This window comes from Sceloporus occidentalis, unplaced genomic scaffold (genome assembly GCF_023333645.1).
Source record: "Sceloporus occidentalis isolate IW3139 unplaced genomic scaffold, rSceOcc1.0.p SCAF_7, whole genome shotgun sequence".
Classification (NCBI taxonomy): Eukaryota; Metazoa; Chordata; class Lepidosauria; order Squamata; family Phrynosomatidae; genus Sceloporus; species Sceloporus occidentalis.
Window position 1 is genome coordinate 36,619,898 of NW_028316987.1, and position 17,899 is coordinate 36,637,796.

Sequence of the window (17,899 nt, forward strand, 5' to 3'; positions counted from 1 at the left end):
GCCTGGAAGAAGAAAAGACCTCCCTTCAGCCACCTTCTTGAGGGAGAGAGATTGTATTGTATTGCATTTTTGTACTGTACATCGCTGTGATCATTGCGGAAAAGCGGTCTATAAATAAAATGTATTATTATTATTATTACTTGTGCTGCAGCTCAAAAAGTTTGAATTTTGGAGTACTTCAGATTTCAGAATTCTGGATGAGGGATGCTCAGCCTATATTTGAAAGAAGTAACATTCAGGTATTGGGCACAGCTCCTCATGATACAAATACACATTTTCTGCCAGCAAAACCTGTAAACAAGGCAATAGCTGGAAAGGTGTGTACAACCAGCAGTACATTTAGGACATCTTATATCTTCTTCAAATGTTGTGAAGGGAAAAAAAGGATCACATCTCTCCAGATTAGCCACTACATACAACAAAGCATGGAAATATATGTATATTCAAATTGTTGTTGTTGTGTGACTTCAAGTCATAGAATCATAGAGTTGGAAGAGACCACAAGGGCCATCCAGTCCAACCCCCTTCCATGCGGGAAATCCAAATCAAAGCATCCCTGACAGATGGCCATCCAGCCTCTGCTTAAAGACCTCCAAGGAAGGAGAAGTCATTTCCAACTTAAGGTGACCCTAAAGTGACCCTGATTTGGGGCTTTCTTGACAAGTTTCTTCAGAGCAGGTTTACCATTGCCATCCTCTGAGGATGAGAGTATGATTTGCCCAGGGTCGCCCAGTGGATTTACATGGCCAAGCCAGAATTTGAACCCTGGTCTCCAGACTTCTAGTGCAACACTCAAGCCACTACACCGCGCTGGCCCATCTTCAAATAGTAAAGTGAAATAAACCTTTAGATAAAGTATAACAGCTATTCATGTAGCTTTTCAAGTGCAAATTAGTCATCACAGTACATGCTACCTTGCAGAAATTTGCCAATTTGCCAGCCCTCCAGCAGAAACATGGGGGGAAAAAGAACCTTGGCAAATGCATACTCCACTTTTGGAGAGATCTGTCACCAGCTGCTCTGATTTCATGAAATATTAAACTGTTGGCCTAGAGGTAAAGCACAGAGGCAGTGCTGAATCTGAAAAGAGTGATGTGGTGGTGAAGGGGAGGAAAGTGTGTGATTATTTTGTGTGCACACAAGATGAACGTGTGTCAGCAACTGCAGGAGCTTGAGCAAGGGCAGCCATTGTTTGGCTTGTGGTAAAGTGCAGATCTCCATTCAGAAGCCAAGTGAGCTGTCATTGTATTGTATTGTATTGGCTCTGGTGGTGCAATGGTTAAATGCTGTTACTGTAACCTAGTGATGGCGAACCTATGGCACGCGTGCCAGAGGTGGCACTCAGAGCCCTCTCTGTGGGCACGTGTGCCATTGTCCCAGCACAGAGTTTGCCAGAGCTTGTTACTAGAAAGCCATAGGGACATGGCACTTTGCAATAAGTAAGTGGGTTTTGGACTGCAGTTTGGGCACTTGGCCTCAAAAAGGTTCACCATCACTGCTGTACCCACTCACTCACAAACCACAAGGTTGTGAGTTCAATCCCAGTGAGAGGCTCAGGGGTGTCTCAGCCTTGCATCTTTCAGAGGTTGCTAAAATGAGTACCCAGCTTGTTGGGGGCAATTAGTTAACAGTTGTTAACCACTTAGAGACCGCTTAGTGTGGTATGAAGCGGTATATAAATGAAGCTGCTATTGCTATTGCTGCTACTGAATGTTAACTCACTGATGGTGATCCATGTCTGTGTAGAGATTGTTACATATAGCTTATGGCTCACCATATCAGGCTAACTACATACATACCTAAAGGCTATAAGTTCAAGCACAGGACCACGCTTAACATTAGGAGAAGTGAGATAGTATCTTTGAGCAGGACCAATCCAGGGACCTGCTAGGCTATCTATTGGATCCTCCTAGACAGTGAAGGGCAGAATCAATCATCCTATTGCATAGAAGTTTGCTTCCTAACCTCTGGCATGTTTCTATATCCTTTCATCCTGATGCCTGCAATGTTTCTTGATCCTACCTCTTTGTTTTAAATACTGGCTTGTCCTGGAAGTTCAGACTGCTGACCTTTGTCCAGCTCTGACGGCTTGTGAGTGGCTGTTAAGGGTATGTGAAAAGGGAATCCTGGTATCTATTTTCCCATACAAGATATTTATTTATAAGCAAAATTTACCTGTAAAACCTCATGGTTGCTTGCATAAAATACAGCATAATGCAGACAACATCCTGTGGATTCCAGTTATAGCAAAGCACAAGTATATATGAAAAATATTTATTATTGCCCTTCTTTTTTATGTTGATACAACCTGTTCCAGGGGCTTTGAGGTAGGTTACAATGCTACTAACCCCTCAGTAAAATGTAGCCATTAGATATATGTTAGCACCCCTTTACATCTACATGCAGACGTCACGCGCGCATACACGCACACACACACACACACACACGTAGTATATGAATAATTTTTTTTACTTAGTGGCAATTTTTCATTCACATATTCATGTTTTATTTAAGTAAATTCAGTATTTAACTCAACGCATGTGTACATTTTACACATAGAAAAATTTGGGAAGAGGGGGAGGAGGAGGGATCAGAGACTCTAGAGATTATCAGATGGGTGATGGGAGCGAAACCAGTCCTTATCATCTCTGTAACAGAGATCGCACATAAAAACGAGGTAGTAGGTGGGGTAAACATGTAAGAGAGAGGAAAGGGCGGGTAAAATATGCTCTTTATATACATTCCCTCCCCCCCTTTCCCCCCTTTTTATTGTGTCTTCTTGTTTTCCTGGTATCTTATCACAGTCTTCTTCGGTTTCAGGTGGCCTGTTGCACTATATGATTCCCAGGAAACTTCTAGAACTTTGTATAAAGCGTTGCTGAACACTGTTTGAAAGTATGGCCTCGAATCCTGGCTCATGAGTGTGCACAAGGGAACTTTTCTGGCATTGGATTCATCTTGGACATCCCAAATTTCTGGCATGCCACAGCCAAGCCTAAAATATATATATATACAATATATATATATATATACACATATATATCTGAAAATGCTATCAACAAACAAAGACATAAAGCAAAAGTAAAACGGATCATGCATGATTTTATAAAAGAAACAAAAACTCTTCAACTATTCATAGCTCATATGATCATGAAAAAAGGAAGAGGAGTGCTGTGTTCACTGGTCCTTCACCATATATTACATCCTTTGTTGGTCATACATTGTTAAAAACTTCTAATGCAGAGGTCCAGCTTTATGCCTTTATCTTCCCCACATTACAACATTATGCAATCAGATTTATGAATCATAAAAGCAATCTATAATCATAGATTATATATATATAGCTTATCAGATCATATCCCTCCCACTGACAAAGTTTATTTATTGGCAAAGTTTCTCTGTGTTCTGTCCGGACAGTGGCCTCCTGTCCTGAATAAAGATTCCTAATTAGGACTATCCAACGTGTTGGCACTCCCATGTGTTTAAGGCAGTTCCATAGTCTTTCATGATCTATGTACTCAAAGGCCTTGCTATAGTCTGTAAAGCACATGCTGATCTTCTTTTGGAATTCTTTGGTGTGCTCCAATAGCCACCAGATGTTTGCAGTGTGGTCCCTAGTGCCTCTTCCTTTCCTGAATGCAGCTTGCACCTATTGGATTTCTCTCTCCATGTATGGTTGGAATCTATGTTGCGGAATTTTGAGAATGGTTTTGCTTGCATGAGAGATTTGCACTATGATCCTATAGTTGCTGCAGTCTTTTATATCTCCTTTTGTATCCACTACCAAAATAAAGACTTTCAACATAAGGAATTTCAATTTCACCAATCATGAGTGGTCAAAAGGAGCCTTCAATAATGCCCACAGAACCACATGTAGACACCGGGGGGGGGGGGGGAGCCAATGTTCCATTCTTGGCCAAAGCAAACAAACTCCCTTCAAAAAACTCTGCACATGTGGATGGGATGCTAGTAGATTACCCAGCTTCCCTTTCAAGATAGAACCCAAGGCAGAAACATATCTCTTGAGAGTGGTGGCACTAAGGCCCTTGTTGAAGCATGCTTGTGGAAAGGCTCAGATGCACCCTTCAAAGGCAAATTGAAAATGCACCCTTTACACCAACACCATCTACAAAAAGTTCTGCAAACAGACTCATACAAACACTTAGTGGAAGGTCTCCTAACTAAAAGGGTAGTCTGAGTGACACCGTCATCACACCCTTCAGCAACTAGCCTTTCCCACTCAACCTCCAGGTATGTAACTGTAACCAGCCTGGATCAGAAGACAGGAATAAACTGTTGATGCAGTAGGTCTGCCCATGGTGGAAGAGACCAGCCCTCCTGAACCTGTATGCTGACTGTTTTGGAAAACTAAGGCTGAAAAAGCCAACTGGGTGCTATCAAGGTAATCCTCAATCTGTTCATCCTTATTTTTTCTATCACCTTGGACAGCATCACAACCAAAGGAAAGATATAACACAACATTCTCAGCTAGTTATCATGAGATCTTCGAAGGCTGATTGGTTGATCCATCCAAGATCTCAATACGAATCAAGGCAATTTGTGATTGTCCCAAGAAGCAAAAAAGTGCTTCCAAGAAACACCAAACACTTGTATTATCCTTTGAAATACCAGAGGGCCCATTCTCTCTGGTCCAGACTCTCCCTGATTGGACTGATGATTCAATTGATCCTCCAGATACTCCCCTCTGATAGAAAGAAGGTGAGCCTCTCCCCAGAGCAATAAGTGTGTCAACTCTTGCATCAGGGACTATGACTGCTCCTTCATGCTTATTTATGTGGGCCCTGGTGCTCATATTATCTATCTTGATCAACACATACTTGCTCTGAATCTCTGAGTACAAACTGAGGCATGTAAAATGCACAACCCATAGCTTTAGCCAGTTGATGCTATGTGTCCTCTTGGTGGGTGGCCACAGGTCCAGTGTCCATTGCAGTGCATTCTCCCAAACCCTGTAAACTGGCACCAGTCATAACTCCCAACCTCCTTGGGTCCTGAATGGGCAACTCCTTCAATAACACCCCTGAAACACCAATGCAGACACTATTTCACTTTTGGGGGGAGACTTAGCCTTACAAAATGCAAGTCAGCCTTGTCATAATTTGAGAGAAATTATCAAGACCTCTAACTAATTACTTACTTAGATTTCTTTCGGCACCAATCCTCTTCTAAAATGTAATAGTCTATGCTCATCCTTAGCAGTTCTTTTCTAGTATCATTTGCTGGTTTCCTACTATACATGGAATACAGTATCTTCATAGGTGGCCTATGAAGAGAGAAAAACACACATGCATAAAGTCTCATTTAAATTTAATGACCAATCTTTACTAAAGATTATAAATAATAATAATTAATTATTGTATATACTCGACTATACGTTGAGCAATATTTGCCCCAAAAGTGACCCAAAAAACCTAAGTCAGTGTATACACGTGCAACCAACCAAGAAAAATAACTTAAACCTGTGGTTTTCAAATGGTGGGGTGGGACTCCCAGGGAGGTGCGAGAGTTGTTCGCGGGGAGGACGGGGCATGGGACTTGGAGGCTCTGATCCCTCCTTCTCCTTAACTTCCCAAATTTTTTAATGTGTAAAAGTTACACGAGTTCAGTTAGATAATGAATTAGTGTAAATAAATTTGAACAAAGTTATTTCCTTGTAAAATGTTAAAATATGAATATACATGAAAGTGTGAATGAAAACATGCACACTAAATAAACAAAAAAATTTATTCATATACTATGTCGGGGGGGCAATGTAAAGAGGGGTCCCAAGGGTAAGTTTGAGCACCACTGACTTAAACTATGTAGTTTATTACTGAAACAAAATAACAACAAGGGATGCTGTATCGAGGAAGGCTGCCTGTTTCTCACACACACTTTCATAGTAAAGGAGATGCAAAAATTGACTTTGCAAGGTGTAAATGTGTTCAAATACACTAAAGGATTTAAAAAGTTGTACAGTGAGGGCCAAAGGAAATCTAGCATGCATACTGATACCAAAAAAATACAGAACTGAAGCCATGAATAATAAACAGTCAGAAAATGTACAATCAAATAACATACAATTATTTCCTGTAATGAGAATACGGGAAATCCTTGTCAATGCATCTAAACTACTGGTTAAATTTACATGCTCTTCTACCTGCTACAGAAAAAGTATCTCAAGGCAAATCCAATTGTCTGAGGACTTTGGCTTTGAACTCAATCCATCAGTCCCATGTTTTTTCACAGGCTTCTCAGCAGTGGTGCTTGGCTCAGCGGGGAGCTCCGGGCCACAGTGGCACTAGGCTTGGTTTTGGAGCTGTGGGCCACAGAACCAGCAGTGGCCGGTATCGATCCTGACGCGGCGGGCGCGGAACCCAGCCGGTCCATCTCCTGAGGCTTGAGGACCCCTTGGTAGATGGCCATGATCAACCGGGAATTGTGTTTTTTTCTCGCCTGAGGGGTCAGGGACTTGCACAAGACACAAGCCTTCGAATTGTGGTTCTTGCCAAGGCAGAGGAGAGAGGAAGAGCGGGGATCCTGAACGGGATTCTTACCCCCACAGATATCGCATGTCTTAAATGGTGCTGGTGACATGAGGAAGCCGAATCAAAATCCAAGAGAGAAGACAAAGACGCGCCGAATGGTCAACAACACACCCGGGGGGGGGGGTCAGAAGAAGAGTGGCCAAATGGTCCGAGGTCTAAAGTCCAGTCAACAAGATCAATAGCACAGAGTGAAGTTCCCCAAGCAGCTAACACAGCAGAAAGCAGGAAGTGGGGAAAGAGCAGGAACGCAAGGGGTTTATAAGGGATGGGCGGAGCTACCACCAAAAAGTTGCAAAGTTAACTTTGCCCAGTGATTCTAGAAGTTTTCTGAGCAGCACTGCACAGGCGCAGTACAACCCATTTGTATGATTCGCAAAGACCACGAAGAAGAATGTCGCTACAGCATGGAAGCACGAGATGGTAAGGGGCTATAGATCAAGCAATGTGTAAATTCAGTTTTACTTTGAAGTAGGAAGATAGGGCAAAAACCGCTGAAGATAGGGCAAAAACCTATTTAAAGCCCTGTCAGTCCTTTGTTCTCTGTTCTGCACTGGAATCCAGACAGACCTCTGGTTTGTTTGGTTTCTGATACAGTTCCAATCAAATTACCCTTCCCTTCTCTCTATCCTTTGTGTTGCTGACATCAACCCTTGCTTGCAGAAGGATACCATCAAGGCTTGTATCGCCCATAGTGATGCCTATCATTCTTATCCACTTTTCTTCCCTTTTCTTCTATTAGTCTTATGTGAGGGAGTGAATGTAAGTTTGTGTGTGTCCCTTCCCCTAATAATAAACTAGCTTTTAATTGAAAGAGCCTGCCTCTGCCCTGTTCCTTAGAATATCTGGCCCCTCTGTAAACACCTTGAGATTTGGTCCAAAAAGAGTACTTGTAAGAAGCCCATCTTTCTAGTAAATTGAGCTAATCAAAATTCCCTAATTGAGCAAATATTCTTATACAGTGTACACATGCTATATGTGAGTGCACCATATGTGGCTTCAAGCATACATTGAAGCCACGCGACAATTAAAGAGATGGAGCACGCGCCTCGAGCACACAAGCATACACGAAATTTGGAATAGATCCCCTGCATAAGGGAAGGACCCACTGTATATTATTAGGCTGTCCTTCAGATATCCTGGCCCATAGGTCTGGCCCATACCTATAAGGGTCTTATGCTGTAGGTCTAAACCAGAAAAAAAATGGACAGTGTAGATCTGTGACTCCCTAAGTGGGTTAACTGTACTTAAATCCTACCCAATGTGTAAGTACACTGCAAAATTGGTAATACTAAATAATAAATTAAAAGGCTTACTGTAAAGCTGTGTCTTCATAATGAGGATGATTCACAACAGGTCGAAGAGTAGACAGCTTGACACTTGCTGTTATAGGCAATGAACCCCCCAAAACAGCATCTGAAATATATTTTGAAAATCTCAAAAATAGGAATAATTAGGCAAACAATATTAGAAACATTTGTAGGGCATTCATTTTCTAAAGATCTAACTTGGATCATTATTTCTCTTTCAAAGGCAAATATAAAAGTATACTAGTTCACATGCAATAGATGTGCAGCAGGCGCCCATAAATTTTAATCTGTTTTAATTTTTCAAAGTTTAACTCCCTACATGAAAACATACATATATGTTTCCCCTATTGTATATAAGTTTTTGATTTTGAAAAGCAATTTACAGTCACCACTGATCATATTTTGTTAGAACTGTCCCCTTCAAATGCAGTAAAATAAGACCCTCTATTGAACAGAACGATGTTCTTATTTGTAAATTGTACAGAACACAAAACTGCTGTTTGCCTTGTGAGAGATACTATGACAGATATTACAAAGTTTTGTTTACCTTGTTTTGTGTTTGCTTTTATCCACAACAACAATTCTTCCTGATGCAAGCTGATAAATTCTCCCTTAATGCTCCATTGTTGCTGAAGGTTTCTTTTCCCTTCGCATGCCATCATTGCTATAATTGCCAGAACAAATGCTTTACGTGGAATTTTGTGAAAGACCCATCCAAACAGCTGTGCAAATAGAGTAATAGGCATTTCTTTTATATACTAATAATAATTTTGCTATTTCAAGAATTTAAACATACCATTTATTGTGAAAGTTTTAATTTTGTTCACTATGCATTTCCTACTAAATTTTATTTCCATTTATTTAAAATGTAGTGCCTTTCATAGCAAAGCCTCCCGCAGGGAGATATATAAAATAAAAATAAAAATCAAACAATGAAGTATAAAATGTAATTAAATAAATAAAAAAAACATTTAAAACACCATAGCAACCAAAAACACAGATACAAGATAGGCTAATATTCAGTAAAGAACAGACATTGAAATTAAAGAATAAGAAAAAGTAACACTACTCCTAAACGTCATTACCTTGTAGGACATAGGGTAGGTCTCTTAGGAGCTCCACCATAGAAACCTATCCTAAAAAGGGCTCCGCGAGTCAAAAGGGTTGGGAACCCCTGGGCTATGGCATTCCATAAGGATGAGGCCACCATACAGAAGCCCCTCTTTTTCATCTCAACCAGTCTAACAGATCCTAATGGTAGGAATGTGATCTGGGCTTCTATGGCTAAGGTTAGGCCATGAACAGTTTCAAATGGATGAAAAATGCTCTATTAGATAACCTCTGGTCTAAAGCCACTTAGGGCTTTAAAAGTAATCATCATCACTTTGATATGACTTGTTGGATCCAGAAATGTATTGGCAAATAGTAGAAGTGGAAACCAAACCAGTGTCATACGTTCTGTTCTCCTGTTGCCTGTAAGATACTAAGTGCCTTCATACACAATTGCTTAATATAAGTATAAATGTATGCCATCATTATATTAATTTCTTTATTTAAAATTAAATCACCATTTTTGTGTTGATACGAGTTCCAAAATGGCTTTGTATCCTAAATAGAAACAACCAATAATAAAAGAGAATACACGTCATGCCATAAAACAGAGAAGTGATGGCAGTGGCAAACCCTTTCCGAAATACTGGCCAAGAAAACCCTGTGAGAGGTTGGCCTTAGGGTGGTCATATGTTGGAAACGACTTGAAGGCACATAATAACAAGCTATATATACTCATGTATAAGTCAAGGGAAGGTTTGGGGGACAAAATTATGGATTTTGACATGACTTGTTGATATGCTATCCATTTCTCACTCTTAAGAAATTAAAATCCTTAAAATGTCTACAAACCCACAGAGGCACATAGACAGCAGAAGACTGGATAAGTGTAGATAAACTATACCTAACAGAAAAATGCTGACTGTGTAATAAGTGGTAGTAAATAAGTTTGTTTGTATAGCATACACCATTACAAAAAGTAATCCATATAAAGCATAAAATATAAACATTAAATACAGTGCGCCTGTGTCATACGTGGGTGCGTTTTACGCGGCTTTCAGCATACCCTGAAAGCCGCACGGGGAGGAAGGGGTGGTGCATCCCAGAGGGAGTAATGGGGCATGTGCCTGTGGTGCGCGTACCGCCATGCCACTATGCTGCTGCATGCACAAGCCCCATTCATTTAAATGGGGCTCAAGCATGCACGGAACTTAATTTATGCAGGGGAGTCCAGAACAGATCCCCCGCATAAAGCAAGGGCACACTATACAATGTAAAAATAATGTGTAGTATTACAAAGTTTAAAACATCTTTAGAAAAAAAAGCAACAATGTTGTTTAATGTTTATGTTAATTCATTAATAATTGATTAAAGGCATAATGACAACTATGTACTCCCTAAATTGAGACCTAGGATAATATCAGTTCTCATGTATGCAGATGATACTATTTTATTGTCACAATCATAGCAAGGTTTAAGGAGATTATTAAAAGCTTTTAGTCAACTAGCAACAAAAGACAAGCTGCAAATTAATAGTAAAAAGACTGTGTAATAAGCTAATATGCAGATACTAATTTTGCTTCTCTTCCTCGGAACCTCCACAAAACAGTCTTTGACAATTTCTGTATGGTGAATCTCCCTATAGAAATACTGTTTTGCTTATGGACTGTGTTCTTTCAGTGTTTAAGACATGGCATGGGCAACTGTAGCAGGTAGGGAACGCAGTCTTCTGCCTCTGGACCCTTCAGGGGCTACATTATATATAAGTGCATTATTATTATTATTATTATTATTATTAACCTTTATTTATAAAGCGCTGTAAATTTACACAGCGCTGTACATACAATCTTTTTAATTGGACGGTAACATACAAATTAGTGCACATTTTCACATATTCACAGTGGTTAAATTGTCTTCACTTTCCTGTGCAAACTTGCATCTATTCATAACTAATTTGCCCTCCTTATACCAAAAATGTGTAGCCTTCCAAATGCATGTAAAGCAGACAGACGGTCACATATGTAATAATGGATTTCAGTGGATACTCTGGTAAAAACTGCAAAGCCTTTTCCCACAGAGTTTAAGGAGGGGTTTTTTTTTGCGGGGGGGGGGGGGGGACCACAAACTCCTGTGAATCATGTGTGGCTGGATCACATTCTGTTCAACCGGAATGAGGAATATGTTAAGCTTGTATCTTGTGGCTGCCCACAATGCCAAAATTGGGGGATGGGGCAATCAAAATCAGAATTGGCCAGGAAGTCTTCTAGTTTGGAAAGATGGGCATTTTGAGCAGTGCAGTAGACCCATTCAATCCATTTGAAAGGTGAACTGCTATTCTCTGGATAGAAGCAATCCACAAAAACAGTGGGTCTTCCCCACACAGCAGCTAGCTAGGCCGGAGACTTCCAGGAAGGCAATTCATGCATTCTTATTTGACTTTTCTTTGGAATGGGGGGCAGAAAGATAATGTCCAGAGAGTCTGGAGGGATTGAGGACTACCAAAACAGCCTTGGATGGCTGCCTGTTACATACTAAAAGTGACGATCTGGCCTATGAGGTGCAGAATGGCCCTCAGCCCTCTACAGTTGCCCATCTGTCAGAGATTTATGCAATTTAATAACAAAAAATAAACATATATTAATTATACTAAAATCTTTTTATATGTTTATACAATATATGACCACTGCATCAAGCAGTATGACAAAAAATAAACTTACTTGCTTTGAACATATCAAGTATGCCATGATGCACATATGTGGTGTTAGGAACACCTTCAGTCTCATAATTAAAATAGCAAGACTAGCAAAAAAGATGAGCTGTATTGCATGGTATGCCATCTGCAAACAAGCAAAGGGTTATAAGAAAACTAGTATTTAAAAAGTTGCATTAAAAGCAGTACAAATTTATCATTTTACTTCAATATTTCTTCTTTGGAGTCCCATATTTTAAAATATTTAATCTCCCTCCCACTTTTTTCATGGCCATGACAGAACAAGAGCAAGCAGAAAATGAGAAATTTCAGATGCAGAAGTACATCCATAGAACTGACAGAAATGGAAGCAAGTAGATGGTAAGAATCCCTACCATAACTACAATATTTGGCTGTACTTTTAACTAAATTATTGAACTGAATTGGGTTTGAAGTGGGGAAAAACATGATTTTCTCAGGATTATATTTTCATGTTAATGTGTATGATGAGTGCCACCCTGTGTTAGAGCAGAATTAAGATTCCTAGAGGCTTCAGGGAGTGCATCCCCTAAAACAAGATGAGTTCTGCTGTAGTCTTGTCTATGTATACAGTAATAGTATGCATACAAGTACAATAATACTTGTACATAAACTACACCACATATTTTCATAGATTTATTTAAATGTTTGATGGATCGCAAAGGTCAGAAAACTATGCATAAAACAAAACAGCATTGTTATTAACATTCCTTGCAAACAGATGAATTTTCTTGCCCCCATATCCCATTTCTTGAACAAAAACAATGATTAAAAATCAAGCAATCTGAGGGAGCTGACTTGTTTTCTGCTGCTCCAGAGACTAGGACCCAGAGCAGTTGATGCAAGCTACAGGAAAAGAGATTTCACCTCAACATTAGGAAGAACTTTCTGACGGTAAGGAAGGTTTGACAGTGGAACACACTCCTTCCTTGGAGGGTGATAGAGTCTCTTTCCTTGGAGGTCTTTAAGCAGAGGCTGGATGACCATCTGTTGGGGATGCTTTGATTGAGAGTTCCTGCATGGCAGGGGGTTGGACTGGATGGCCCTTGCGGTCTTTTCCAACTCTATGATTCTATGATTCATGGCAAGCCCATGAGAAACACTATGATGCTAGATGAAGCTGCTTCATCAGGTGATGGAATATAAATATGCAAAGTAAATAATACACAAAACCTTAATTTCAGGCCTCTGAGAAGTGCTGTAACAATTCACAATCAAAGCAAAGGTTTTGGAAGCAGAATAACATAAAGGTCCATTCTGGAATGACATGACAAAAACATCAATAGATGGGGGTTACTTCTCTAACACTGCCCAGAAGAGGAAAGGACACTTAGCCACCAGTACCATGATACCTCAGCTGAAACAAATACCGGTAACTCTATAATTAATGTCTGCTAAATAAACTAAGGTTGGCACAAGTAGCTGTCTTGCAAATCTGTTGAAATAGGGATGGAGTGATGATGATGAAAATAGAAATAATAAGAAAATTTATATCTTTCCTGCCTGTCCTCAAAGCTTGAGGTGAGTACAGCATGTTAAAATAGAAAACACAATTAAAACACACACACAAAAGGTAAAGGTATTCTCCGTTGACAAGGTTGTCAAGTCGTGTCTGACCATAGGGGTCAGTGCTCATCTCTGTTACTAAGCCAAAAAACCAGTGTTGTCAGAGACTACTCTATGAGCATGTGGCCAGCATGACTGCACAGAATACTGTTTACCTTCCCACTGGTGTGGTACCTATTTATCTACTTGCATTTGTATGCTTTCAAACTGCTAGAGTGCCAAAAGCTGGGACTAGTGACAGAAGCTCACCCCATCATGGGGCCTGGGTCTATACAACACTATAACGCCATTAAAATACACTCATAAGAGTACACCTACAATTTAAAAATTATGATTTAAAATTGACTAGGTAAGCCTGCAGGAAGAGAAATGTCTATAAATGTTAGTACATTAGTAGTAAAGGCTGCAGAAGTGCTGACTACCCCTCATGGAGTATGCAGTAATGTTCTTTTGCTAAGGCAGGCAGGCTGAATCATATGCAGGTATGTAAGACTTGACAATGCTGACACAGATGGTATATTTTACTTAATGAAGTAGAGTGAAAGGAAATGGAAGTGAATTAGAATGTCTAAATGCTTTGATTAGCATAGACTTTGATTGCTTTGTGCATGTCTATCATGTGCCACAAAACAAAAAGACAAAAGCTTAGAGGAAACACAGAAGACATTTTTCTTTCTAAAAGAAATCAAAGACAAAATATAGCCAAACCTTTGAAGAAAGAAACCAGTAAGAAAGCAGAAAAGAAAGAATGAAAGGCTTGAAGAAATCTGAAAGAGCTGGAACTTGATGAAAAAAATGTAAGTTGTGGGTGATGTAAGGAATAAACTTGGAGTACAGCTGCAGAATAGTCTCTTTTACTTTCACAATCACCCATAGACTTATCTGCCCTGGGTGGTGATAAGACAACCCATGTTTTAAAGATGCACCTGAGCACTATTCAAAAGAATCTTAAACCTGATTTTAAATTTAAAAACTTACCTTTTTTGGCAGGCAGAAATAATAATTTGAAGCCTGAACTATGAATTCAAACAACATCTATCTCAATACAGTGGGGCCTCGCTACCTGTAGGCTTGCCATCCACGGATTTAAGCATCTGCAGGCCGCAAGCCCCGTTGTCTCCAATGCCATTAGGGACAACTGGACTCTAAGGTCCTGCATCTTTTCATATGCAACGGATGTGTGTGTGTGTGTGTGTGTGTGTCCCCAAAAAAGATCCCCGTGGATACCAAGGTCTGACTGTAACATATTTTGTGAAAGTACAAACTTTTCATGAGGAATGCAAAACATCTTAAGGGCACAGTACCACGCACATAGCAAATATCTAATGAAGCCATCTTCAGCCGTGTAAAGCAACTAGGCAAGGAGTCTTCAACTATCATTTTTTTAAAAAGAAAGCTAAGAAAATTGTTTTCAACTTTTACAGCCCCATCCTTCTTATACTTTTCATTATTTATTTTTAAAAAACTCTTATTCTATTTCCCAACAGAGATCTCAGAACACTTTTTCTAATTTATTTGGTGAAAACTGGAATAAATAATGACATAAAGATGATATTCTTACCTCTCCATGGTTAAGGTCTCTCTGTCTGAGAGGGGGGAAACAAAACATGGAAATTAAGAACTATATTGATCAATATTTACAGTTATTTAACAAATACACTATCTATTTACATGCAAACTGAACTTTAAAGTTTTGTCATGTCTGAATTATGCAGTCTTTAAATGGTTACAAAGTTAATGAGATTTTGTGGACTCAGACAGCTTCAGTACAAAGAAGGATTTCACTATCATTTTATGGGAAAGCGGTAAAAAGTACGGAACTATAATGTACTGAATACTGCTCTTGATAAGACCTAGGCTATATGCAGTCCACCTAGGCTACATAAGTCTATATGAGACATAGTATAATTTTGATCTTCAATGTTCATTCCAGAAGTGTTTTAACAATAATGGGGGGGGGGGACCTGACTTACAATCTGAATTATCTACTTCTGTCCCATAGTGGGAACAGAAGAAAGTGTGGAGAATGATCTACTGGCACTTTGTGGAATCAAAATTAAGTGAGTAAGAGGTTTGGTATTTGGTTGAATAAAAGAACAGTCTATTTTTTTTCCAAATCAAGCTTTCCAGGGTGTGAGAATTTCTCCTCAGTTCTCTAAGTCATCAGTACATAAGAAAAGCCATGGTAGATCACAGCAATGACCAGGGGCAGGACATGTGCACAATAGCACCCTTCCATTCCATTTCTGGTAACAACTAGTATTCAGAATCAGATGCATGTAACATGCTGTCACCATGACAAGCTGCCACTGATAGCCTTATCGTTCCTGAATTCATCATTAAATCATCCTTTCAAGGTCTGCTGTCTCAGCCCAGGATTTTTTCTGCCCCTCCCTGGATTTGTCCCTTTTCACTTGCTGCCCCTCATTCCTGAAACCTCTTTTCCCCACGAACACAGGTCATCACTTCTTTAACTAGTTTCAAAACTGAGTTGAAGACCATCCTGTTCAGAGAAGCATTCCCAGGCATTACGTGACTATTATTTGCTATTTGACATTTTTAATTTGTTGCCTGTTTCATTGAACCTTTTCCTGTATTGTTATGTATTATTTATATGTATTATGCTATTATTTCTTAGATTGTACGCCATGGGCAGGTTTACTCTTATCTATTTTATTGTTTGTATGTACATTGTATGTAGATTTTCACAATGCTATATAACTAAAGCATAATAATAATAATAATAATAATAATAATAATAATAATAATCCTTTCAAGAAGTCCAAGTCATTATATTTTGCAGGGACAGATTGGTGAAGTGGTTTTGCCTTTCTCTCTCTCTCTCTCTCTGTGTGTGTGTGTGTGTGTGTGTTTGCACACCACGGAAATTTTGTGGACACTAGGGAGATTTTCTAGGCAATAATAATCCACTTAATGAGATAAATCTTATCCTGAAACATGAGGGTTTGGCATACACTCTGACTTGATTTATTGTGCCCATATGGCAGAGCCATGATTTTGAATAGTTGTTCTGGAATAAGTGCCTGCTGGTGATGATGCTGACGAACTCTACAACTGTGGCAGCAATCTGGTATACTAGTTCTGGATCAAAGAAGATGCTCTTTCACAGATTTGGTTTGTGCAACACTTCACAGAATTATACAGCTGGAAGAGACCTCAAGGGCTATCCAGTCCAAGCCCCTGCCATACACAATGAAAATACTCCTGACAAATGGCAATCCAACCTCTGTTTAAAAACCGCCAAATAAAGAGACCCCACCACCCTCCAAGGAAACATGTTCCACTGTTGAACAGCTCTTGCCATCAGAAAGTTTCTATTGCTGATGTGGAACCTCTCTTCCTGTAGCTTGAATCTATTGCTCTGTGTTCTAGTCTCTGGAGCAGCAGAAAAGCTTGGCCCAACTTCAATATGACTTCCTTTCACACATTTAAACATGACTATCATGTCACTTCTTAACTTTCTAGATTACTTTTTCTGTATTCTTAATTTTGGTAATTTTGATAAGCCAGTCTAAAGAATATGGGAACAGAAAACCCTTCTTTTTTTAAAAAAAACTTTGTGCTTCTGAGAAGACAAACTTCATAAGAAGTTAAACTTTCTCCTTCCACTCACTGGATATATTTTTATCTAAATGTCAATAAATCTTTCTATAAATATGTTTGTTTCCTTACCTTTTTGACAGTATGTGCAGTTAAAAAAACTAGCAAAATTATGCTGTACAGTTCCACATTATATAACCATTGCTTTAAACTTCTAAAATATTTTAAAAGTTGATTGTGAGTATACATGAACAGCATGAACTGATGGATAGCTGCATCATTTTCTGTTCAGTTAATCTGAAAGCCTCAAACAAAATCACAGTACTTGTTCAATTTGGCTAAAGTTGGCTGCAAGCCAAAAGAATTCTAAGAATCCTCATTAGCCCCAAGGAGCTCTAAACTTGTAAGCCATTCTGCAACATAAGATCATCAAAGATCATTTTCAGAAGGGACGTAACACCTTGGACCTATATGACACTCTCTGTTGTAAAACCTAGAGCCATGCAGCTAATTCACCTTCTGACTGTAACATCAACAATATGGCAATACAATAGGACAATAGCTATTGTACACAGCAAATTGATAGTCAAACACTGGCTGCAGTCCACTGCATTCAACATATATTTACCTTGCAGCGACGTTTTTGCAATGTAAAATATGCTGAAAGACCTGTGAACAGAAGAGTAGAAAGTAAACTTTTTCACCCTTTAATGCATATTCAGGCTGCCATCATAAACCAACATAGCTTGAAGCAAGCTCCACTGAATTCAGTGGGATTTATTTTGTAGTAGGCATGTACAGAAATGCACTATCAAATGCACTGTGGCCCTTAAATTGGATTTTCTTACTGGAATAGACAAAATTCTGTTTTGTCAATAGCTATTTGAGCCCAGTGGGTGAAATCCATCATTGCATGAGGGGAGAAATCTCATTCAACAGAACTGTTCTTTCTCTTCCTCCAGTCTGCAACCTCTTGTAATGTCTCCCCAGCAAAACGTCTAAAATAAGAATTTAGAAGCAAACTAGAGAACACTGTTGTTTGGCAGAGAGGAATTCACCTGCATTCAGGCAGAAGCAAGCTGTGGTGCTTCTCTTACTGGTTTCAGCAATTCAACTCTCACGTTACAATCCAGTAAAAG

The 17,899-nt window shown here is 39.3% G+C and overlaps 1 protein-coding gene and 1 long non-coding RNA gene across 2 annotated transcripts; both read right to left on the reverse strand.

The window, feature by feature from the left end:
* Window positions 1-3,610: 3,610 nt before the first annotated feature.
* On the reverse strand, window positions 3,611-11,685 carry LOC149309516 (protein C-mannosyl-transferase DPY19L1-like). Its single transcript, XM_089531276.1, has 5 exons — window positions 11,623-11,685; window positions 8,403-8,577; window positions 7,862-7,961; window positions 5,159-5,284; window positions 3,611-3,683 (listed from the first exon to the last, which is right to left on the reverse strand). Exons 1-5 carry the CDS (start codon window positions 11,656-11,658, stop codon window positions 3,650-3,652), a joined length of 471 nt encoding a protein of 156 aa, XP_089387402.1. The 5' UTR covers window positions 11,659-11,685; the 3' UTR covers window positions 3,611-3,649.
* Window positions 11,684-17,468, reverse strand: LOC149309517 (uncharacterized). The gene is made up of 3 exons (XR_016281840.1): window positions 17,389-17,468; window positions 14,761-14,785; window positions 11,684-11,742 (listed from the first exon to the last, which is right to left on the reverse strand). It is a non-coding gene; the product is annotated as an uncharacterized LOC149309517 (long non-coding RNA).
* Window positions 17,469-17,899: the final 431 nt, after the last annotated feature.